Genomic DNA, 25,679 nt, shown 5'->3' with positions numbered 1-25,679 from the left:
CAGTGCATAAAGAAAACGCCATAGGCTGTTACAACCCCAGTGAATGCCCCAACACACTGGTCCCTGTGTTTTTGTCCCAAGCTGTTCCAGGTAACCTCTTTGATCCCTGTCACTGTGTCAAGAGATCACTTGTCCCCCTGCCAAAGGGCAAGCTACAGCTAGGGACAGCTTTAAAAATCGGGATAGCTGTGAGATGTATGAGCTATTGCATACCTAAGGCTTAGGCACCAAGGAGGAGCATGAACAGCCCAGGCAGCCTCTGCAATGCGGGGCTGCTGCTGAAGCAGGTCAGAAACATCAGCAGAGCAGAAATGGCAGTGACAGCACCCAAGGCAGAGCCCAGAAGACAGACTGAGCTGCTTCTCAGGGCTACAAGCAGCCTTTCTCTTAAGGGGCAGATGGGATAGCAGTGAACCCAAAATATTTTCTAAGATGTTTACATGTTTACATCCAGGCTAATTACTGAAGAAGACTCCTAAGGATAAGGAAGAGCTGAATCCAGCAGTAAATCTGTTCTTCTTTCCAAAGACTAAGTTAATGCCTTTTTTTCCCCCTTGAGCTGGTGCACATCTTGTAATGAGCTTAGACTCCAGGACTGGAACCACACAGCCAAATCCTGAGCAAGCATCCACTTCTGCAGACCAGGACAAAGAATGAAGGGACATTCCTATCCAAGGGAAAAGCCTGCCATGATCCCAGTTCTGCAGACAGAACAGGGAAACAGTGGTTCAAAATGGAAAACAGATAATTGATAAAATATAAAAGGACAGAGAAGTCATAGAAATATAGTTCTTGCCTCCATGAATCTTCAGATTGAAAAGGTTTCACCAAAAACAGGTCAGAAAAAAGTTTTATATAACTGTCATTTTTTAATTCTCCTTTGTATCTCTGGCATGCGAAAGTAAAAGTTCTATATATGATAAAATTTCTGGACTTTCTTCTTCCCAGTAAGAATGACACAATTTAAATCAAATGACCAGAAGGCTGTTCATGTAACAAAATATTTTTAACCTTTCAAAGAAACTGCAGTAAATCTGAAAGTAACCAGATGTGCAAATGGTATAAAGTGAAATGACACAGTACTCTCTTTATTTAGACAGCACCTTGATTCGGAATACAAAAGCTGCTTCTGCAGAGAACCCCTGCTGCTGCCAAGCTTCACATGTTCTATGCCACAGTAGTTAAGACTACCACAGAGCAAATCACTCCTCTCTGGCCAGCAAGTTGGTCAGTGGTTTGAAGAGAGTATTTCAGAAACTTGTGCAAGAGCAAAACTGTCTCATCAGCTCATTACAGCAGTAAAATGCAGACCCAAGCGGCTGCTGAAGCGCCAGGGCTGGTGGGAGCTCCCAGCGCCGTCCAGGCAGAACAGGGCACACAGCTCTGGAACATTCCACAAAGGAGATTTCTCTAGGCTCATACTACACCTGTCATATTAAGCAGCTTCCAAGAGCACATGGCAGCAACAAGGATGGGATTCTCTTTCCTCCCTGTTGAATTCTTCACCACCTCCACACCTGCCAAAAGATTCTAACAAAAACAATTACTGTCCTTAGTTCTTTGGTAAAGAAATCACTCTAGTGAGCCCTGAGTTTCACATTATTCATCTGCAGATGTCTGTAAGAGTGTATTTGTCAGGAAAAAATTACCATATTTTTTATTACCAGGAATATATGTAAAATGTCAATGGAAAGTTGCAGTCAAAGAAAGCATTGCTGACAAAACATCTGAAAGAACTTGGGAAGTTTGAGTCTTCTGAAGAAACTGAAAAAGGAAAAGCCTAAATTAATGGAGGGGAAAAGAAATCTCTTTTCTAGTTGTAATCATCTCAGGTATAGCAAGTAAATATGATTTATGCCTATGGCTTTAAACAGCCCCACTAAATTTTATTTAATAGATTAAAAAAAACCCAAAACCATTACTCTCAGTATTATGCAGCACTGGGAAATGCACACAGAACCAACTTGATAGCATTATCAGCTGCAGCTGATCAAGTTACTCAAAAACTTCCTCCATCAAACCTATAGTTTTTAGGACCCAGCAGAAAGGGAGGTATACATTGCAGGTACACATGCTTCTGGGCTTAAAGCAAATATTATTAATGAAAATTCTGGGAAAAAAAGAACCAACCAAAAAGCAAACCCAGAATAAAATCCCTAATAATCAAAGACTCAACTATCTCAGGTTTTTCAAGCAGACCTGCTTTACTGCCTGAGTAAACTTTTCCCGTAAGTAGACAGCCTTTTATACCAGGACCACAACTCAGCCTATTGTAGTTAAAATTAAGAGTTGTATTAAGCAATGTCATATAAACTAATTTTCCAGAGAAACTGCCACAAAGTCATGGTATGAAATTATTCTTAACTCTTCTAGTTCAACTGAAATGAACTCAATGGAAGATAAAAATGCTGCATCTCCATTCAGAAAATTCTTCATTGGGATCCACCACAGTGGTTTACTGCTGCCTGCCCCAGTGCTGAACAGGCTAACAAGTTATATTTTTCCCTTTATAGTCAAAATTATGATGTATACTAAATATTTTTATTTAAAAAAAACCCATTTAATCCGGCTAATTATGAAGGCTACAAAATCTACCCCTTGGTTTGTAACTTGAAAGTTCAGTGGCTCCTGTCATACTGGCAACTTTAAACATGCCAAGAAAACAAATTACATCTAGCTTGTGAAAACAATCCACCAAAAGAGGCAAAGCTGACCCTTGGCTTGAATGTACACAGAATCCTCAGCATGTGGATGGAGACTGCACTGCACATCTGCAGTGGAAAATGGCTACGCTTCCTCATGCTCAAAATGTCAAGGTCATATTGTTCACAACCCAGTTTTCCACAGTCTCAGATGGTTAGCCTTTATCTTCTAAGAGAAGAAGTATCTTTTAGTCTCTAGCACGGACTTTTGAGGGTGTCCATTTGACAAGAAGACACAAGGAAACAACACATATAAAAATCATTCTTTATTAATTATTTCTAGTGTCATCTTCTGAGTCACGATCCTCAATTTTTTGGAGTGGCCGCTTAATACCAATTACTAAGTCTATGGAGAGAAGCTCTGTAACACAATGAAGAACTGAAATGACTAACTGGTATTTGCAATATACTGACTCTAAGCCTTCATTGTTTACAGGTAGTGGCTGATTTTTTTTGAGTAAATTAATGGCTTCAAAATTGAATTTGGTAAAGCCATCTCGTTCTGTCTGGTACAAGGCCTCAGGAATACTTAGCAAAGCATCAGCAACCACGTTAGATACAATGGTTACCTCTGACTGCTGACACTGTTTTGCATAATCCTGAATATAATAATGTAACAGGATTTCAAAGTAACCTCCTACTGGCAAAACTGATCCCGCTTCTATGAGGCAGTTGGAGTAATCCTGTGCAATACCTGCACAACTCTCCTCCTGTTTAAATGGAACTATATGGCAACATGTTTTCTCTAGACCTTTGCCAACATCGAGGCACTCACTCGCAGTGACTGTACCAGTGTTATGTGCCACAAACACAGGAATACTGTGGTTCTTTTGATTGTGGACCAGCAGATCACTTTTATCAGGGTAAAAAACTTTCCCCTCTGTTTCGTCACTAAGTGCTTTCAGCTGACATTCAGAAACCTGGTTAGTATTACAAGTATTTTCTATTACCAGTTGTTTCTGAGTAGCTGAAGAATGGCAAGTGTAAACATCTGAGGCTTTACTCTGGCTTTCACCTTCTGCGTTCCATTCCCCCCTCTGATCAACTGTTTTAAACAGCTGCTGCAGCATTGTGAACGCCTCTTGTAGAGCAGCAGCATGTTGCTCATTGACGCCATCGACCGGCCCACACAGGATCAGGCAGTGGGGCTGGAAGGCACACACACTGGCGAAGCCAACGTGGACACATCTCTTGGAGACGAGCAGCAAGGGCTGGCAAAACGTTACCACTGCAGTTTCGGTTATCTCTCTGTCCATGGTATCACCAAAAGGCACGTAAGGGGAGACACCAGTGATTTCACGGATAAGGGCCATTTCTTCCGAGGATAAGCACTCTACCACAGACACACCATATAATTTGGCATAGTAGATAACTACGTCTTCTTGCTTCACACTGGACAGTAACAGCTTAACGTTTTTACTCTGCAAGTGTTTCATTAAGGCTTCTGTCCTCTTAGCGATCCAGCGCAGGGAAGCCTGATACTGACCTTCGGAGTCTACAACAAATTCCACACCCGGGGCCGTCAGGGCGGGCCGCAGGGGCTCGGTGACGAGCAGGGCCCGCAGCTCCCCGTCCGTCGGGCAGTAGGCAGCGAAGTCCCTGCGGAGGACGATGCCGGGCAGGACCCTGGAGCTCGCCAAGGGCAGGCCGGGCACGGCGGCGTGCAGCTCCGCGAACCGCTGGCCGAGGAGCCGCAGCACCTGCGGCCGCGTGGCGGCGGCCGGGGCGCAGCGCCGGCACATCTCAGCGCACAGCCGCGCCAGGCGCCGCCGCTCGCCGGGGCCCAGCCGGCCGGCCAGGTACGGCTCCAGCAGCGGCTCCAGCGACCCGGGCGGCGCCGGCCGCAGGTGCCGCCGCAGCCCCCGCGCCACCGCCCGCTCCAGCACTTGCCCCTCGAAGTCCCGCAGCGCCCGCTGCAGCCCGGCGCCGCCGCCGGCCGCCCGCAGCCCGCCCAGCACGGCCGCCAGCAGCACCACGAAGCTCTTGGCGCCGTCCCCCGTCGCGGCGCGGTGGCTGCAGGCGCGGGCCGCCATCACCCTGCGGGGACACGGCCAGCGTTAGGGAGCCGCCCCCGCCGGCCTCGCCCGGCCCCCCCGCCGCGGTACCTGGCCGCGGGCGGCTCCACGCTCAGCGCCTCCAGCAGCCGCCGCCCGTCCCGCGTCGGCATCGCCTCGCCCGTGGGCCGCAGCAGCAGAGCCCGCCCGCCCCGCGGCCCCAGCGCGCCGCGCACCGCGCCCGCCAGCGCCGCCGCCTCCTGCCACAAGCGCGGCCGCTCTGGGCCGGCCGCCGCCATCGCCGCCGCGCCCGGGCCGCCCCTTCCTTCCTTCCCTCCTTCCTTCCTTCCCCCCGCCGAGCGTCACGGCCGCGCCCGGGCAGCAGCGGAGGGCGGGACAGAGGGACGCGGGAAGCGGGAGCCGCGCGGGAGGGACGGAGGAGCAGGAGCGGGAGCGGGAGCGGCGCACAGAGCCCAGAGAAACGGAGGTGCGACACATCTTTATTGGAGGCGGGCCGTAACAGCTCAGATCCCTCACACAAAGCCGTGATCCCGGGTGTCGGACAGGGCGGGACACGCGGGACGGGGAAGCGGGCGCTGTGTCCTGAGGGCTAATCTTCCCGCTTGGCAGAGCGAAAGGCCGGGGTAGGGCAGAAAGGAGAAAAAGTTTAGGGAAAAAGCCCAAATAATCTCACCCCGAAGTTACATCGTTCGAGCTGTTTCTGTATTACCACAAAGTAGTGCAGCTTCACTGTAAACATCCCAAATCCTCGACTTTCGGCTCACCAGCCAGAAAGAAGAAATAGTGTAATGTTTTAAGAGCTGATTTTTTTCCCCCCAGAGAATGACTAAGCAGGAACATCAGTTCTCAAACACAACAGCCCTCACAAAAGATCTGGTATTATATATGGCACAAATTTGACAAATCTTTACATGTCTCCGAACAGCGTAGAAACCCATCAAGAAGGCACTGTTTACAATACTTGAATATCTGCTAAATTTTCTGTGATTTGCGGGTACTCCTGAAATAAAAATAATTAAAACTTAGAGATGTACAGAATTTTTGTTACACATTATTTACACAAACAATGGTAATAGCTAAAAATAACAGCCTTTAAGAAACTGACATACAAAGTCTGTTTCATAAACATGAATCTAGGAAGAAAAAAAATTGCCAAAGGCACACAAGGGCAGCAAACAAACAAAAAAGGAGAAACCACAACCATTACATTTTACGAGACAACCTTGCGAATAATTTGTGAGATTTCATAAGTGGGAGGAAGGACACGAAAACCAGACTATACACCCTCATCAAGTGATATCAACTATTTAAAAGGAATCAACACATGAAATCCAAGAAACATCATCTACTGAAAATGATACTTGTTGTATTTCACATGGCATATTTACTTTTTCTTAGCTTAGGTTATCTGTACCCAGTTAGGCAACCTGTACCTAAATGGCAAATTAAAGGCATAGAGTGCATCTGAAAACAAACAAACCAACCCAACAAAACCACATGGCAAATTCTGCAGATATTTCCTGTACAAGGAAAAAAACCCAAACAAAACAGGAATTGGAAATCAAATGTGAAAACAAGTGCTGTTATAAACTTTAAAAACTAGAAGGCCACAGCCCTCAAGCATCAAGCATCTGCAAACTGTACAATCAATTTTTATATATGTGCAGAGCTCAGTCTTAAGCAGGTAGTAGTCAAGATCTGCTGTACATCATGGCTAAAGAGGACAATGGTGACGCACTAAAAAAAGGATCCATACATGTCTGTGACCAACTGTACAGTAAAAAATAGGGAAGAAGTTTCTTTGTTCTATTCAAATGAGGGAATATATAAAATCCAGCAAAATAACTATTACTAGGTTTTCACTGTACTTTTCAGAATTTATCTAATCATAAAGTCTTGCAAAAGTCTGCAATTTTACTTTTCAAGAAGTTTCATCACATATCCTTTACCTTTCCAGTTCATCACTAAAACTTTTTCAACAGAATTCAACTCTAAAAAATAAGTTGAAAAGGAAAATAAGCAAAAGGATTTTGTTTTGCTCTGTTCAAGTCTTTCACTCATCGTGAGCTAAGCATGAACTTCAGCTATGGATTATCTTTTTAATCTGACATTGCCCAACACTGCCAGCCAGCCAGCTGGCTGGGTCAAATACAGTCACTACCATGTGGTCCATGTAAAAATGCATGCAAACTGTGTTATTCACTGCTCTTGAATAGAAGTGATTGAAAAATCAGCATGAAAAGGCAGAAGTACATTTCTATTTACAAGGAGATAAAAGCTTGAAACTATCAGTCAAGAGTTTCAGCACCACAAATTTAGCAGAATATTATTTTAGAGGATTGAAGTTATTGCCCAAATCTCACTCATTGGATTATTCTCATGTTCAGAGTATGTTTAAAGGCTTGTAATGGATCTTAAGACAGGTGAAGCTTTGACATCTGAATGCAATAATGAACAGCCAAATTCCAGGCTAAGAATGTTAAAGTGAATGCCGTAATACTCTGCTTTCTTAATGCCATTTCATACATGGGTAACTTCAGTTTCCATTTAGAGACTGAGGCATTTGTAATTATTTTGTTTGTTTATGAAAGGACTTTCTATGTTCACAAATTTTGCCCCTGTTAAATCAGCTGTAGATTTAATAGAAGTCCAACCAGGTTTGGTCTTGCCCGTGGCTACAAGATCTGGTTAACATAACACGTTCCAGAAAAATTATTCAAGACCAAACCGTGCTAATGTGAAGCTGTACAAAAGATGCTGAAGTTCACTGCTTACACAATAGACTTTCACACAGCTGAGGCCCACAGAAGAGGAAAGGTAAAAGATTAGGGGAGGTGCATGGAAGTGTCAGCCACAGAAATATATAAGCTGGACAGATAAACGAGTAAACAGTATTTTCACTAAATACTAGTGAGACCGATGCAGAACAGAAAGGCAGATCACCTGGAGACTCAGGCAGGCTGCCCAAGGCAGAGGCATAACCTGGCCATGGCAAAAAGCCAAACATGACTTTCAAACTATTCCACTGCCCAGGATGGATTTGATTCCTGAGAGGATCCTCTGAAAACAAACTTGGCTGTCCTTCACACTGTGCCACTCATCCTCCTGTTGTCTCACCTGGGGTACTGAAAATACTTTCTCATTTCTACAGCCCCTTTTTGCCTTGGTATGCTTGACTGGCACAGGGAACTCACCAGATAAATACCAGCACTACATTTTTGGCTGGAATTTTACAAATTCTATACATGCATATATTTCTTCAAATAAAAAATGTTAGAAACCCTGGTTTTGAATTTAAACTTAAGCTTTGCATGAATTTGTATGGCTACAGCATACTAAGAAGGTGCATCCATGTATTCTGGTAGGTAGTATATACTTGCAGTACAGAGGGATTTCAAACACTTGGATTTTCCTCTCATTTGTTTTGAGATACATGGTGTTAGCCATCACACAACTTCTGAGCTTTCCCTGTGTAAACACACACATTTTCATTTGCAACTCTGCTCATGACAGTGCCTGAATCCTATTCTACACTGCCTTTTGGAGATTCAGCTCAAGCTACACACTAAGCATACCCCTTGACATTTTGTTTCAAAAATACCCATGAGTCCTGGCATCAGCAGTCTGTCTGCTTACCATGACATGGCCATAAACAAATGTAAATCCAAAGCTGTAGATTTTTCAAGACTTATAAACATACCATAAATCCTTGACATTTGCAATTCATGAGAGAGTAGACCAAAACAGTACCTCCCTGGCTGCTGTACTGTTAAAAATGTGCTCTGTACAGTAGATGTGGGAATGTTTTTAAGATGAATCTTAAGTTTTAAAACTATAAAACAGCTGGCTTACAAGCCTACAGTAATTCAGGATAAAAACCTCATACTTCCAAAACTAATCAAGGACATTATATTGCAGATTTCCCAAAGACTTTTTACTTGCCATTTCCTAACACACACAATTTTTCCTATAATAATGTATTTGTTTGACCTTAAACAAAAGTTTACTTCCAAACACCCAATGCCATTTACAAAAGCTGATGGCTACTTCAAAATTTTTTGTTACAAAAATGATAAGTTTATCTATGTAATGAAGTATGCCTGTCTGTCATTCTACCATAAAGGACTCACATCCTACCTATGGGGTCTGACCTCAGTGTTGAACTTGATCTATTCTGTGGTGAAGATTCATCCGTGTGACGCAATATAAACACAAGGCTGATGTCGTATGACTGCGAGACAGAGGCACACACCAGGAGCAAGAGTGTACTGGCACTTACACAGTTCTTACTGCAACTGGGTAGACACAAGTATGATTCTGAACCATGAATGCTGAGGCAAAGTTCTGTAGGTTGTTGCTACACAGTTCTTTTACATAATATTGCATCATATAAAGTCCAGCTTAAAATATGGCCCCCAGTAACAGTGTGATCATTCCAGTTCAAGAAGGCCCTTGTTCACACTTCTTATTTGAACAAGACATTAATGATAAGCTGTAGCAGAACCATAAGTACAATGAAGACATAGTGCTTAAACTGCAAGGAATGGTAGTCCCAGGGTGACGAATTAGAAGTGACTCTATTTCGTAGCGCCATGATCTCCCTGTAAGATAGAAAACAATATCCTGTAAATTACAGACTACACAATTTGACACTTTCTACTATGTTAGGGTTCCCTACAGAAGGCAGCTTTAGAGGAAAACGTTGAAACATCAATGAGCAATCAATATTTGAGAAAAGATACATACCAGCCTCTAAGAGAAAAAAAAAATCCTACAAGATTCCTATTCTCTAAACCATTTTAAAGCATTTTAATTAGTAGTACCTCTTAATGTCTTCCTGTGTTTCCTTTATAGACTCAATGGCACTATGTAGTTCACCAAGGTCTGTCCCTTTTTTCCTTATTCTTGTATTATGCTTCATAAGTTGTGCTAGAAGGACACAAAAGCCAGATGTAATTGACTGAAGTGACTGCTGCCATAAAAGGAACAAAGTGCAAATGACAAACTAAACCTGTAGCAAAAATGAGGAGAAAATTTTCTAACTAGCTTCTATTGAAAACTTTATTTCAGAGTCACCTATACCACAGGACAGCAACTTAAGTGCTTGAAATATCTTTTAAACATTCATCATATTGTTTAGCTTCTGCAAACATTATCAACAAGAAAAATCTACCCTCTAGCCACATACTAATCTACAAATTGAAGTAATTTTTTAAGAAAGAAAACAGTTTATGAACACCATTCTTTTCCCCTAGGTATTAAATATGTACAGCACTTAAGCCTACCTACACTGCATTTAAAAAGACAGGAAAATTTGCAATCAAAACCATGAGCCATTCTGCTCCTTTGTTTTCCAGAACATGCTTCACATTGGGTAGAACTAAAATATTGTAAAAACATTGTGATAAGAAGAGTACTCATAACACTGAACTCTTCATCTGTCAAATAAATTTATTATTTCTGTAAGTAAATGTATCTTTTTGTACCTTCACTCCCAGAGGAATCCTGGTTATCAGGCTCTGGGGATGAGAAACCACACTCTCCTTTCTTCAGACTGGATGGCTTTCGTTTGATTTTTGGAACAGTAACCTAAAATTGATAAATTTGTGTGTTACTTCCAGAGAACCAGAACTGTAGCAAAGCAGCACATTCCAACAATGACAGTTAAAAGCACAATATCTAAGAGAAGTCCAAGTTAAAATTTTTGATGTATTAGCAGTCTGAATTTTGTGCATCTTCCCATTTAAGGGAAAATACACATTAAACTGCTGAGCTCAAGTTTGCATATTTTATATTCCTATCCAATCAAGTAACTTCTACTGCTTAGGATTCAACACAGAAGTGAAAGACTTTGTATATTGTGTGTAAACAACATTTTTGTAGGCTAATAGCATTTCCCATTAATCCCAATGCTCTAATGATCTTTATACACATAATATACAATATATACAAGTTCCTGGATCTTGCATGTGCTGTCAGAACTGGAACATACCATTGGTGTCCGATGTCGAACTTTTGTCTGGATTGCACCATCTTTTTCAAACTGGATCATATCATTCAAAGGGTCCCATGGTCTGGTACTGGACAAAGTAAATAATATTAACACTACAGCAATTTAAATAAGAAATATTTCCTTGCTCAGAAACTACTCAGTATGAAGGGGCTAAAACTCTCACTATATAGAAATCAGATACGGCATTATGATCTTATCTTCTACTTATGGTCCAGTCTTAACCTGCAGGGCCAAGAGAGCTAAAAAATGAACTTCATGTCAGCCAGCTGCTAGGAGTACAAATGATTACATTAACCAACAATACCATAATGAATTTTTTTTTGCCAATCATATCTGATTGAATCATGAAAGATTTCCTGCTTCAGATACAGTTATTATTTTAGAACTACAGGGAAATTAGGGGAATTTAAAAATATTTAGACTGCTTTTTGTTGAGTTTTCTTTTTTCCTTTTGAAAGATGCCTATGAAGGAGAGTTTAAGAATCAGTTACCTCAAACCTGCTTTTATCCCAAAGCGGCTAATGGTAATCAAGACTGGTTTCATGAGACGCTAACGAGCTATGCACAGTTTTCTTGTTCTGATTTTTAAGAGTGCTTGTCCAATTACAGTCTGATTGAGAATTTAAAAAAAACACAACAGCATAAGACACATAACTCACTGGAGAACAACAAGCAGCCAAAGGAAAACACCAACGTCACCACTGATTACAGAGCTTTCAGGACAGAAACTGCAAGTGACTGCAGGAAGGATGTTCTGATGCAGAGCTTTAGCCAGAGTACATTAAGCATGGATTTCCTTTTGTGTCCTTCTGCATTCCTTTTAAATAGCTGTAGCTGCTTCAGATGTTGTGAACACAGACCTACACTTACATCTTAGCTTAACCTGACCTGAATTAAATGTCATCTGAGGTAACTGGGTTAAGAACTAGGCATTGCTCTCTTCTCTATCTGTAATCCAGATACCTAAATCCATAATCCAGATACCTTAACAAATGCTCCAGCTCACTGAACACATCTTTCACAGTAGTGTAGAAGACTGCTCTCTACATGCACCAGGTGGTGAGCCAGCATTATATGCTTGAAAGGAGAGGCTTTTTCCAGGGAATGCTGTCAGTGCAGATTGCTTTCTCGTACATAGCAAAATTTCTGTGACACATCCTTGAAGCACAAGGCCTCAAGGACATCGGGAACAATGCAGATTTACAAGACAGGTCTTAAACTCTAATAGATTTCAAGTAAAGTCCTCTTCCTAATGGTTTTGCACAGGGTTCAAGAGTATGGGCAGTCCATTCAGCTGGACTGTTCACAACTCTTGAAGAGGAATCAACAGCACTAGAGGATTCAAACCAAGAGAGGGTGCTTCACTGAGCATTTGGTCTAGTTGGGGAATTTCCCTGCTGCATGATGTTTTCAGTGGTGAAAGTCTGCACAAGCTTAATAAGAAGACAATGAAATTCATGGGAAAGGAATTAACTGAGAGTTGTTAAATACACAGATTCCTTGTTTGGTTCTAGGAAACCTTCAAGTTCCAAATTTGCTGGAGATGTGTAGAGTACTCGGGATTCTTGTACTCTTCCCTGTACAAACACTTAGGCTATGACCTTAATATCACCATTCTTGTACAGAAAGGTAAAGGCCTCCCATGTTTAGCCATGGGAATATGCTTCCAGCATCCATGGATTCAGAGGTACTTAACTTCATTGTATCGTTGTTGGCTATTTTACTTTTACAATCCTTACAACACAGAAGCATGCTGGGTACTGAAAAAAAATCAGCAGAACATGGGTGCTCTGTGAAAACCATCGTTAGTAAAGGGCTCAGCTTCAAGCTGACTTTTGCAACATTGGTGAGGATACAGAATGCATCCTTCCAGCAGTCAGGGAGACAGCTGCATCTTCAGCTTCTGACCCAGAGCATCACAGAAAGAGATTCACAGACACTCATGTGCAGGACAGATTTGACAGCCAGGCAGAGCCACCTGGTCCCAGCATTAACTATTGCTGCAAAGCTGCTAGTCTCAGAGTTATTCTAATATATAACAAATTAAATGGCTCAATCCAACTATGCACAGGCTTCTCTGATTTTCAGACACTAGATTTTCTGATTTCCAGCTGGTATGCCCATATGTACCATATCTTCCAGTTTGGGAAAATCTGCATAGATGTCAGTCTAGGGGGGAAAAGGGAAGACAAACACCAAACTGGCGTGCCCCAAAAAATCTAGAGCATAGCACAGCTATGTTGTTACACATAAATAAGCTATATGTATCAGCTCTTTTGCTGCTGAAACCACAGGAAGAGGCTCAGCAACATTACCAAGCACTCCAGGACTCACTCAGCATATTTATAGTGCCATTCTCCTGTGACTGAATCCTGATCGAACAGCTTGCATGTCCACTCTTCATCCTTAAGCTTCCTCTCTTTGGCACTCTTTCTCTGAGCTTCTTCCAGAATATATTTCTCCTGAGTAGCTTCTGTTTGGTCTTTATTATTTATTGCTTTTGTCACTTGTTGCCAAAGCCTGACAAATGAACAATATACAGAATCACCAGAGTCACAATTTGGTTGACAGAAATAACTGCAAACAATTTCCTGAATTATAGGCTAAGTAAATGGACCACCCTCCAAAGAGAATATTACCATTTAATGGAAGTTTTACCTACATTTCTATCAAGATTTCCCTGATTGTAAGCCATATAAATAATGATCTTATATTTAACAGTATTATTTTCTTTTATTATCAAAGGCTAGTATCATCAAATATGGGAAAGTAATGATAATTTGCTTCTATTTTGGAGAAGATTATGAGTTTTATTTTAGAGAAATAAATACATGGTTCTATAGTGAACTTACTTCTCTGATTCAAAGTCATCTTGCTCTTCAAACTTCACAGTGTATCTATGTAATCTACGCTGCTTCACCTCAGATGTTGGGTTCCAGAATGTCTCTGAAACACCTGTCTTCTTGTCACTAATAATAACTTCACTGTCCTGTAACAGATATGATTAGTTTCTTAACTGTAATTATCTCAAAGAGTGTCAAAATAACAAAAAAGCAAGGCATGAGCTTTTTTCTTTGTAATAAGAATTTCTTTTCTTTAGAATGCATGCAGTTAAGAATAATTAGATATGCTAAATTTAAAATTCAATTTCTGCCCTCTGTGCTAGGTTCTAGCTTGGAACAGAGATGCAATGGAATCATTACCACATTTAAAAATGAGTGATGCCATGTCACCTCACCAGATCTGAAACAACGTTAAATATTTCATGCTGGTGCCATAAAAATTCTTCATAGTACTAATGCATATACCAAAACATTTCACAAGATTCATTGTGAAGGAATGTTTAATTTTCTTTGTAAACTACTTAAACTTTTCCATCTTTTAAGAGCTGGAAATAGAACAATGTTGATCCTATACTTCCTGGAATACTTTCTGCAAAAGCAGTACTTCATTTTTTAAAAAAACATGAGTCTTTTTTGTATTTAAGTGCTGTTTTCACCTGTCTCAACTGTCAGCCAGAATTTATAAAAGAGCATCACTCACTACTTACCCAGTGACCCTCTAAAACAGCCAGAACTTCTTTGCCAAGCTTAATTCTCCCTGATATTTGATTAACACTGTCATTGTTACCCAGAAAAGGCTGCAAAACAAAAACAAATGGTTTCATGTTTATTTTAATAACATATTATTTTTGTTTATATGTTTAGTCCTAAGGAAAAATGTGAATTTATGAAATGTGCAGTAAACAGCCCTGATATCTTTAATATTGCATCTTCTACTTTTTAATCTTAAAGAAGTCTAAAACCAGAGTACGTAATTTCTTCTTTTCTTCTTAGAAGATTTTCTGAGTAAAAGTATTCTCTAACAGATGTTGAAAGAAAGAAAACAGAAAATAAAGCAGAAAACAATGACACGATATCCTGAAGGACACAGTCATTTGCTACACTAATTTCATGGCTTTGCCAAGGACCATTTGTTACTAGAGATTATCTTTTGTAGAAACAACTTTGATTGCCAGGGATTTTCTTTGGCCTTTTGACAGGCTGCACATGTATCCTGTGGACTGACAAGGCAATTTGTCAGTTAACACAGCCTCCCAACTTTAATGTTTCCCCTATAATTTCAACTGAATACAACTTCTCTCTCCATGTGTACACTTCTTGAAAACGTTTTTTTAAAATCAGTTTCCACCTCAAGGATGGCAAATGCATTTTTCAGAAGCCATCTAGAAGTGGTTCAGAAACCTTTGTTTAGCTTATGCAAGTGGATATTATGTTTATTCTTCTTGTGCCCACTCACTGTGTTCACGAACCTTGAGTTTGAATTCAATTGTTGCGCTGTAGCCAGTTTTCTCACAGGTGATGTTGACTATTCCTCCAAGCTCTAAGGTCATTGTTCCATAAAGAATTCCTGCAAGGGGAAAAAAAAAAAAAACAAAAACAAAACAAAAACTCCCAGCTAAAACAAATGCTTTTAATTGAACAAAACAAAACCCCTAAGTTACTTGGGTACAATTCCTAGAGTAAACATGCCTGTGCCAGAGGAAAACTTGTATTTTCAGATGACCTTTCCTGTGTGATTCTGTGTATCCTGAAAGGGAATTCTGGAGTATATGGGTAGACAATACTGAGTAAGTTACAGCCTAAAAATGAGCGATTCTTCAAGCTATTTTGTGCTATTACTGACCTTCCAGAAAACTTTACAAGGCACTGACCCATTTCCCATAGTGAAACTAAGGACAAATGCCAATAATTTATAATCAAATCACACTGTGGTGTAGATACTACATTGGCTTTTATGTTTAAAAGAGGAAAATAGTGGAAAAGCTCAAAGCTGCTCTAATAAAAGACAACTCAAACAGTAAATTAATATCACGTACTGACAGATAACTATATATATGATTTTACTATTTCTTACTTGTCATGAAAAGGAATCTTTTCCTGTGTCAAAAATGAAAACATGGCTTAAACAACAGATATATTTTTCTCCTGATAAAATATGTGGAAGCCTAGAGCCACCAATCTTCAGAACAGTCTCCTCTAGATGACAGGCTTGAATCCAACACAGCACATTATTTACAATAATGAACTATTTAGAATAACAAGCTTCTTTTCTCATAACTTTGCCATCTAGAGAATGAGAAGAACCACTACCTTTACAGTGGGCATATGGCATTGTCATTACATAATCTTCTCCCCTATTTAGAAATGTTAGCCGTCCTTCTCCGTCTAGTATGGCAGATAATGAATTCCCTGAAATTCAAAGACAGACAGTCACATTTCTCCCCCTGCAAGACAACAGCCACCACTCCCTAATAACTAAGCAATACAATTAAGAACATCAGTATATTTAACACTGCAACCTATCCTGTCTAGTGAAGCCACTATAATGCACAGTGTCTCCAATAAATATTAAAACACTCCAAAAAGAGAAATTAAAATTCTGAAGACCGGTAGCAAAAACTTTGTAAGGAAAGGACAATACAACAACCAAAACATTGACCCTTCTAACATCCTTCTTTCATCTACAAAACAAAATTCATGTGCACCAATTTTGCATCCCTCAATACACATACAACCAAAAAAACCCCATTATTTACCATAGAATTTTGATTTGGCCAGAATGCTACCACTAAGGCAAAAACCATCCTTGCGGTTGCTAACATAGAAGGCAGATATTGGAGGATGATGTGACACCTGTTGGAAAAAAACCCCATATTTGAGACAAACAAAAACAAGCAATATAGTAAATACTGTATAAGCTTTGAGCTAAAAATGACAGTGCAAAATTGAGGCTGCACATATTAGAATGGAGTTAATATATGTGAAGTTTGACTAAAATCTTTGAAGATAAGATCAAGCAATCACCTATTGAATTTCAAAAATTAAGAAAATCAGCAGTTGACTAGTTCCAGGGGAAGAGGAACAGAAATATTGGAAACACCTTCCTCCCTCTCTCTCTTTAGGAAGGCAGACTTTAAAGAGACAACTGTAAGAAAACTATGCTCACCAGAAGAGGTTTTAGGATATTATTCATACCCTTCAATACATTTTCTGAAACTACCATAGCATTTAACTCGCACAAATGTACAATACATTTATTTTTCTTCAAATTATTTTTTCCATTTACCTGTTCTGCAATATAAAAGGTCTTGCTGTTTGTCCTTGGATGAATCCACATGCAGCGGAAAAACTCTCCAAGTATAGGATTGTACGGCTTTTTTAGTCCCTAAACAGAAATTGAATAGAGACTCATCATACTGTGCAGGTACACAAGTCACAAAACATTTTATCATCTATCACTGAAGATAAGACACATAGGAAAAAGAATTATCATAATATATATGCTGAAGTACATGGCACTCGATTTCATCATTTGAATATTATGCTCAATTAGTCTGCTGTTCACTCTAAGGAAATTATCATATATTCAGTATATCCACTAAAGTATTCTACACATAAGGACACAAAGAATGTAAGATTTGTTTTGAGTTTTTTTGGTTTTTTTTTTTCAGAATCATTACAGAGCTTTTGTTTGAAGTCAGGTAGTAAGTACTTTCTGTCAATACTATTTCCCAGCAATATGACTATGAAGAGTATTTAGTGCAAAGCTAAATGAAGTGGTAGAAACATCAGTCCTCCAATTTCAGACTGTTATCACTGAATAATGGTAAATATAGAATTGGCTCAACTTTATTAAAAACATTTAGTTCAATTTCTATTGCAAGGGACAAATGCAATTGAATTTAGTCTATTTTCAGCATGGCTAGGGATCAAAAATTTCCATGATGTGTTTGTGTAAGCAATGAAAACATTGCTTTTTTAAAAAATGCATTAAAATATAAATTCAAAAAGAAAAACTTACTCCAGCATATCCCTAAGTCCTCAAACTAGACACAGTGACTGAAGATTAATATGTGAAAGTATACCTTTGGCTTTTTGTAGAATCCTGACAAATACCACTTCACTACTTGTTTCATGCGGTTGTAAGCATTCTCTTCAAGAGCAGCTCTGTGAAACAGAACACACAGATCAACTATCAGTATTGCATCGTTTATAACATGCTATCAATTGTTGTGACATATCTTGAATCTAGGAGCTGACTAAAACAGGTCTGTGATTTGCACTACTGTAAAACTTTCAGCCTGATCTCACCAAATTTAAAGTTTTCAAATAATTGTCTGAAAATTGAAGTCAACTAAAATGGCAGAAATGGTATTTACATGTTTGAGTCTGTTCTTTGTAACATTAAATTCTGTCCTACCCCCACTCAAGTTCTGTTCATAGGTTACTACTTTAGTATCTTTTTACTTCCAGCCTACTTACATGCAGAGTTCTGAGCTGAATAATATTTCAATTTACCTGTAATTTATTAGCTGCATTTGAGCTGGCAACTCTAAATCTGGACAGAACTTAACACTGTATTAAAAAATTAACTAGTATTGGTTTCTCATTTTAAATATGCTTCTTGGAGAAAAAAATTAAACTCATTTTCACAAGTCTTTCAACCAGTCTTCAGAAATGAAACCAGAAATGCCTGCAACATGACTGCTATTAAATTATAAGAGCGGCCAGACTTCAAGATGTACCATGTGAGCTCTCAAGGCAGTCAGCTTTTGGAAAATGGCAATATCTGACACTGTTACCCTATTTTAATTTCAAAAATGGTAAGAATGAAAACCAGAGACTTACTCAGACAGAAAGTCTGCATGGTAGTAGTAATCAGACAGCTTGTCCAGGAAAGAGCGAGGCTCCAAAATAAATGTAGGCAGTACAACCTTGGACAAGTCCATTCCTGGCCGGACTTGCTTCAGTAGTGTCCAGATCAAACTTTTGTTTTCTTCTGACACTTCTTCTGTCTGAGCAGCCTCACCTGCCTAGGATGAACCAAAAAACTGCTTAGGAGAAAGGAGAAAGCAAACAATCCTCCAGAAGACAGGTCAACACATTCTAAGGTTGCAGTAAGAATGGGAAATAGATACTTAAAATAAATCACTCTGAGATGCTGAAGCAACTATGGAAGTTAGATCCAGTTTCTATAAATACACTTAGGATACATCTTTAATGAAGTATGATAGATTTACTATTCAGCATTAAAAACTGCATTTGTTTTCATCATCTCTAGGCTAGAACTCTAGGCTAGAAAATTTTGAGGTAGGATGTTGCTCAGAAATCCTTCCTTAGTCCTTTCCTAGGCATCACCTGCATTACTCTCCTCAAATGCAGGGACTTAAACACCAAAGGGCTGTTCATTCTACCAGCTTTTCCTAACCATAAAAACTGACATATCTATGCTTTTCATTGCCTTGAATCAGTCAGTAGCATCAGTGGTTTTCCTTAAAGCAAATACACCACTTAGGGGTAGCTGAGCAAAACCAGCAGCCACACTCCATGCTCCTTTCTGTCCAAGAAGAAGGGAGATATTATCCCATATAGTTTCTGAAATCAAGAGCAATGGTTGTAGGAAAAGCAAGGAAAGGCATCCCTTTTTCCAGAACAGTTCTAAAATGCATATTCAAAAATGTGTGACTTGGAACTCCTCAGCTTTTCCTAAAACACTGCTTTGTCTAAACATTTTACTAGAAAGCCTTAAAGCATAAGATATTCTAGTTCCATGAGTATTAAAAAAAAAAATCTCATAGTCATTTCTCTTAAGGAGAAAGAGATTTCTGAAAAGACTTATTTCAATTTCCAAGATTTTTGGTTTACAAATCCCTGTCATATTTGCCTGTATGGGCAAATACATAAAACAACCTGCAGAAGTGGAATAGCAGCTCTGAGGAATCATTAGAATGCAAGTTGACATCATAAGCACAGCAAGCCTTCCACTAAATTCTGCAGACTACAGCTGCTTAACTTCTCTCTTGCAGGAGAAAAAAAAGAAGTGTCAGATTGCATTCAAACCTTCAACTTGAAGACTTTACTTGGAGAAAAAAAAACAGGACTAAGTTAAGAAAACCCAAACAGAAGCAACAACAAAAGAACAAGTAGTCATGACGAACCTCTGCTGCAGGAGGCCCTTTCTGTACCTTCTGTCTGAGCAATAGGCCAGGTAATTTCATTATCTCTGTTAAAATCTCATACATTAGCATCAGAATGGCAAAGCAGAGCAGAATATGGGTGAACAGAACCTTTTCTATACATTATTGCTGAAAATATGAAAGCCAATCCTCTAAGTCAGCTTTCAAGTGTAGCCTGACCCTTAAAATATCAGCTTACTCTTTGGAGAAGCTGCTTGCTCAGTACATCAACAGCCCTTTTACCTCCCCAAGTTCTTCATGACTCTGTTCTAAGTAAGTTGTTTCCTTGATATCAATTGGTTCTGGATCGACATAAGAATCATCCTGTCGCTCCGATGTGTCACTGTCGCTTTCTTCACTTTTCCCCAGCCCATCGTTATCAGATTCCTCGTGGTCATGGTCATTCTCCTTATCAGACTTGTCAGAGTATGTATCTTGATCTTTGAAGTGATGCCTCTCAATTTCACTGTCATTTAACCTATTAAAAACAAAGGCTAAATGAATCTTCAACTTCACACAACTTCCTTGTTTCCAAACCAGGATCTTAATAAAATACACACCAATATTGCCAGTATCAAGCCTGAGGTGGCAGGAGTTTCAAGCTAGCTCTGCTGGAAACATATAGAATGTTTACTCTTCTCACTGAAATGACACTGACATCAACCATCTCTATAGGAAGCCTGTTCCAATGTCTGACCATACACTCAGTAAAAAAATGCTCCCTAATGCCCAGTCTAAACCTCTTCTGATGATACTTTAAACCATTCCCATGCTTCAATACCAGTGAGAAGAATTTAGCACCTCCCTTTCCAGTTCCCCTCCTCAAAAAGCTGTAAGAGAGCTCTAAGTTTGCATCTCAGCCTCCTTTTCTCAAAACTAGATAAACTGAAAGTTCTCAGTCCCTCCTCACCAGCCATGCCTTCCAGCTCTTTAACAAGATTTGTTGCTCCTCCTCAGAATATAGTCAAGAACCTTCATAACCTTTCTAAATTTTGGGGCCCAGAACTGCACACATCCCTCAAGGTGAGGCCACACAAATGTTGAATATAGCAGCACAATCACCTCTCTTGACCAGCTGGTTAATGTCTGTTTGATGCAGCCCAGGATGGTGTTTGCCCTCCTGGCTGCCAGGGCTCGCTGCTGACCCATGTCTGTCAGACAGACCCCTGGCCCCTCTGCACTGCCCCTCGTCTGGCCCTGCGCCCACCTCACGCCCAGCAGTCACCTCATGCCACTGGGAGGGCAGGGCTGCTCCCAACCCACCCACTCCTCTGCCAATTTATCCTTGTGCCTGGCATTACCCTGCCCTAGGTGCAGAATCAGGCACTGGCACTTCTTTAATTCCATGTCATTGATGATTGCCCCTCCCTGTTTGGTATTGTCAGCAAACTTGCAAAGAGTGCATTCGACTCCTACATCCAGATCACTGGCCAAAACACAGAACAGAACAGGCCCATGACTGAGCCCTGAGGGACACTGCTGGTGTGACCAGCCAGATGTAGCCCCATTCACCACACCCCTTTGAGTCCTGCCATTCATGCAGTTCTTCAACCAGCACGTTATGACCCTGCTCATCTCACAGCTGAATCATTTATCCAAAATGATCCTGTGAGGGACAATATCAAAAGCCTTATAAAATCCAGAAAAAACTACATCCACTGCTTTACCTTCATCCAGTAGGCAACTGACCTTATCTTATGATGGATATCTTACTAGCTAAATGTGACTTTCCCTGTGCTGACTGTGCCTGGTAATTCACTGTTCTTTGTCTTTCAACAGAACACACTATCATCTTCACAATTTTTCCATGTACTGAGGTTAGTCTCACAGGTCTATAGGTTCCTGGGTCTTTCCTCAGGCCTTTCTTGTAAATCTGAATACTGTTGGTTAGTTTCCAGTCAGTGGAGACCTCCTCAGACTCCCCAGACCCTTGGAAGACAATTGAGAGGTATCCTGTCATAACATCCACTAGCTCCTCCAACTACTCTGTGATGAATCACATCAGACCACATGGACTTACAAACATTCAGCTGATACAACTGGTCTCTTACAATTTCAGTGCCCACAAATGGAAAATCACTGATCCTGCACTCACAGGCCTCCAAATCAAGGAGATCAGGCAGCCCAGTCTACTATTAGTATTAATATTGAGGCAAAAAAAGGAGAAAGCAGTGAACATGCCTGCTTTTTCTTCATCCCTATTTTTCAGGTGACCATCTTCAACAAATATCAGTCCAAGGTTTTCCTTGGACCTTCTCTTGCTATTAACCTACTTTAAAAAGCTCTCTCTCAGCTGAAGCTAAAATTACTTTCACCTTTCTTCTCCCTCTTCTGCCACCCAATTAAAGCTAGACCTGCCAGTTTTGCTCCTTAGACAGTTAAGCACACTGAATACTCTAAGAATATGCTATACCAGAAGATGTACTTAATTAAAGCATTAGTCTTAATTAGACTTAACAGCTGTAGCTAATTGCTGTGATTGTAATCTTGGCCAGCAGTTGATATTAACTACTATTCCAGAGTGTAGATCTCCAGCTGAATTGTACACAGCAGTTATATTGTTCCTATGAGTGAAAAGAAGGCACTAAACTGCAGCTGAGCCAAGCTTGGTCATCTGGATAGGGTCTTTAATTGTTTCAGGGGGCAAGCATTTACCTTTTTTGTGCTTTTCTCAGACCATCTATGAATTGCATAAAAAGAATTGCATTTCTCCTAGTCCAGGTCTCGCTCTGGGACAGCACACTCCTAACAGCAGTACAAAATTCCTGCCTACCAAGAAAAGATAAATGGACAGCTAAATCTTCACAAAGTATATTGAATTGGTGGAAAATTACTGAGGTGAATGTCTGAGAGGAAGCTGTAAACCCATGGGAGGCCTGTGCTCGAGCAGGCTCCTGGCAGGGACCTGCAGACCTGTTGGGAGAGGAACCAATGCTGGAGCAGTGTCCTGGTAGGACCTGTGACCCTGTGGGAGACCCATGCTGCAGCAGGCTGTGCCTGAAAAACTGCCCCTGTGGAAGAGGGACCCCATTGGCAGCAGCTGTGGAGAACTGTTGCCCATGGGAGGAACTCATGTTGGAGAAGTTCAGAGAACCATCTCCTGTGGGAGGGACCCCAGGGTGGACTCCTCTCCCTGAGCAGCAGCTGGAAACCCCCACTACCTGTCTGTGCCTCTGGGGAAGGAGGGAGGGGTAGGCCAGAGGTGGTTTTTAAGGTCTTATTTTACTTCTCATTATTCAGCTCTGATTTTGTTAGTAATCAATTCAATTAATATCTCTAATTTAAGCCTGTTTTGCCCATGATGGCATTTAGTGAGTGACTTCTTCTGGTCCTTATCTCGATTCACGAACCCTTTGTTAAATTTTCTCTCCCCATGCAGCTGCACAGGGTAGTGAGAGAGAGACTTTGGTGGGTGCCTGGCATCCAGACACAATCAACCCACCACAGCCATTCATTCACTACACTTAATAATTTATTTCCACAGAAGCTTGTGCTCACAAAAACATGGCTGAAAGTATTTATTAAAATAATCAGGAAGTAACTGAAGGGCTCTCAGACATTAGATATCAGGTGATATAAGACAATTTTAACTTTAATGCATTTAATCATAAGGTGACTAAATTATTATTCATCCATCTGATGATTAATGCTGAAACCATTTAAATAAAGGATTTTTCATTTTTTTAACTAAAGAACAGCAACTTAAATTCACATCTATTGACTTCTGTCATGTGTACTAAGCTTCTGATTTTCTACTGAAGCTAACAAGAGACACCAACATGAAATTTTCATTTTTTTTTTATTTTGAACAGTTTAACCGAGTAATTAAACTTACTGATGCAATACTCCAAGTTCCTTGGGCCAAATTTCTCCTGTATCCACTTTGCTTAAAAAAGGATTTTTTTGTTTTACGTGTAGGGTGTAAAACACAATGCAAATAAGGCATGTAAAGAGAACTCAGGAGCAAAAAAAAAAAGCAGCCTTAGCCTCCCTGTGGCAATATTATCACTACAAGGTTCTGCCCCAAAGCAATCAGGTTCAGTAATTAATTCACTTACGGTATGTTTTCTCCACTGTGCAAGTTGTTAGCACGGATGAGACCATAGAAAGAGACATGACTACTGTCAGCTGAGGAGTTCAAATCGTGCTCTTTACCTTCCCTGATCATTGTACGCTTCAGCAGACTTGAACACTTCAGTGCCAGCTCCAAAGCATCCATCCAACACCTGCCTAAAGATAAATTTAGTGTTAGACCAAAACTTAAGGATTTAACAGAACTATACCACTTCTGTTTGCTAACTAGAAAAATCAGCCCTCTGGGCCTGCTTGCACTGCCTTTGAAGACATACATCAGAGTTGTTCCATGTACTGGATTTTATGGTCTGGTGGGGACATAAAAACAACTCACAAACACCCAGCTTCAGTGCAAGGGATGCTTCAGGGAAGGAAAGCAAGGTAAATAATGATTTTTTTAGAGTATATTCCAGCATTTCTTCCTTAATATAAGTCTGATTCCACCCAGGCCATGACTGTGGAATGCCCCCAGAGATGCCTGCAGCCCTGCTCTATTATAAAGACTAAGTAAGCACATCATTTGGCAAAATTTGCCCAAGTAATATGATAATAGTGTGGAAAAAGAGCTATAATGAGAGGTTATTTTCTGCAAAAAGTAACTGAACAAATTTGTGGTTTTTTCCCCCTTCTTACTTCTTCTTTTCCATGTATTTAATCCATTTCTCAATACAGAAGGCAGAGAGAGTCCTATCTTTAAAGTCTGCAAGGGCATGCCTAACTAAGCAGTAGATGAAAAGCACCTGCCAGAAACAGCTACATAACAGTCTTAAATTTTTTTCCCATCCTAACTTTAGAAGGTAGTTGCACTGATCACTACCTTCCCAATGAAGGGTGTTTACAAAATTACTTTTTGAAGAAATTTTTACTACTAGAACTGTGCAACTGCTGCACTTAACACAGAAATGCTTTAATAAGAATACAACCATATTAGCACTTTACAAAGGGATTTGATTTTTAGAGCTTGATATTTAGACATACATTAATATAGCTTAAACACAGATAACCCTTTCCCCCTCCTCTACCCTGTCAACAAAAGGCAACTGCAAGGAGTTCAATAACTTCTCCTTCAGATCAATATTCTCCTTAAATAACTATGAAAAGTATTAGTACCATCATAACTGCATGCTCTAAATTAAAGGAGAACCTTAACAACAGTTAAACAGCAATCAAAGTGCTCTAACAGACATTTTAAGACAATTGAAACCATCTTTCTCACTGCTGAAAATCAATGAAGTGTCTATTTACCATCTGATTCTGAAGCAGCTCGGATGATCAAGTAACTGCTGGGCAATGGCAGAGTTATAGCACCAACTGCTTCACCCTTAGGACCCTTGAAATACACAAACCAAGAAACAGCATCAGATATTTTATTCAGTTTTACAGTTAATCATTCAATGTAGTAAGAAGCTAACACACTGCAGGGCTATTTACTGTCACTCAGCAACATCTAATGAAGACATGAATGAAAGATGGACAGCCCTCTTTCACTGGATTTCTTCTCCAAAGACTTCATTCTAAGTATGGGACCCAATTCAAGCCCAGTTTTCAAAAGAGCGGTCTTTGTGATTAAAAAAAATTTAGTTTGGTTGGGGTTTTTTTTTGGGGGGGGGGGTTGGGGGCAGGGGGATTGTTTTTTTGGTGTATAAATCAGACTTGGCCAAAGTTTTATTTCTATTTACTATGGAGTTTTTCACACTTCGTATTAAAAAAAAAAAAAATTCAAAAGACTTTTCCATTTCCGTCAACCTTCATTTTGGAATAAAATGTTAACCATTTTGAAGTCCCTTCCAAAAAAATTTATCTGTGATAACTTTAAGACAACTGATAGGCAAAGAGGGCTGTATTAAACATACTTG

At 40.2% G+C, this 25,679-nt stretch overlaps 2 protein-coding genes across 9 annotated transcripts in view; both read right to left on the bottom strand.

Annotated features, from left to right (window-relative positions):
• Positions 1 to 2,953: 2,953 nt before the first annotated feature.
• Positions 2,954 to 5,059, bottom strand: BBS10 (Bardet-Biedl syndrome 10). The gene is made up of 2 exons (XM_054631933.2): positions 4,808 to 5,059; positions 2,954 to 4,739 (listed from the first exon to the last, which is right to left on the bottom strand). The coding sequence occupies exons 1-2, from the start codon at positions 4,993 to 4,995 to the stop codon at positions 2,972 to 2,974; spliced, it is 1,956 nt and encodes a 651-aa protein (XP_054487908.2). The 5' UTR covers positions 4,996 to 5,059; the 3' UTR covers positions 2,954 to 2,971.
• A 120-nt stretch (positions 5,060 to 5,179) lies between these two features.
• The window catches only part of OSBPL8 (oxysterol binding protein like 8), an 85,572-nt gene continuing 65,072 nt past the window's right edge, over positions 5,180 to 25,679 (bottom strand). For all 8 annotated transcript variants that reach the window (XM_054631308.2, XM_077178812.1, XM_077178815.1 and 5 more), the window contains 16 exons: positions 25,069 to 25,153; positions 23,808 to 23,979; positions 19,993 to 20,227; positions 18,422 to 18,606; positions 17,659 to 17,740; positions 16,860 to 16,958; positions 16,330 to 16,426; positions 15,884 to 15,982; positions 15,043 to 15,140; positions 14,281 to 14,370; positions 13,583 to 13,719; positions 13,065 to 13,250; positions 10,710 to 10,797; positions 10,204 to 10,306; positions 9,541 to 9,646; positions 5,180 to 9,318 (listed from right to left, as the gene is read on the bottom strand). In XM_054631308.2, the coding sequence (XP_054487283.2) occupies positions 9,183 to 9,318; positions 9,541 to 9,646; positions 10,204 to 10,306; positions 10,710 to 10,797; positions 13,065 to 13,250; positions 13,583 to 13,719; positions 14,281 to 14,370; positions 15,043 to 15,140; positions 15,884 to 15,982; positions 16,330 to 16,426; positions 16,860 to 16,958; positions 17,659 to 17,740; positions 18,422 to 18,606; positions 19,993 to 20,227; positions 23,808 to 23,979; positions 25,069 to 25,153 (1,998 nt within the window). In that variant the 3' untranslated portion in view covers positions 5,180 to 9,182. The remainder of the gene's footprint in view (positions 9,319 to 9,540; positions 9,647 to 10,203; positions 10,307 to 10,709; positions 10,798 to 13,064; positions 13,251 to 13,582; positions 13,720 to 14,280; positions 14,371 to 15,042; positions 15,141 to 15,883; positions 15,983 to 16,329; positions 16,427 to 16,859; positions 16,959 to 17,658; positions 17,741 to 18,421; positions 18,607 to 19,992; positions 20,228 to 23,807; positions 23,980 to 25,068; positions 25,154 to 25,679) is intronic.

Source organism: Agelaius phoeniceus, chromosome 5, assembly GCF_051311805.1.
Source record: "Agelaius phoeniceus isolate bAgePho1 chromosome 5, bAgePho1.hap1, whole genome shotgun sequence".
In the NCBI taxonomy this organism is placed as follows: Eukaryota; Metazoa; Chordata; class Aves; order Passeriformes; family Icteridae; genus Agelaius; species Agelaius phoeniceus.
The sequence above is the reverse complement of the archived record's forward strand: the minus strand, read 5'-3'. Positions and strand labels throughout refer to the sequence as shown.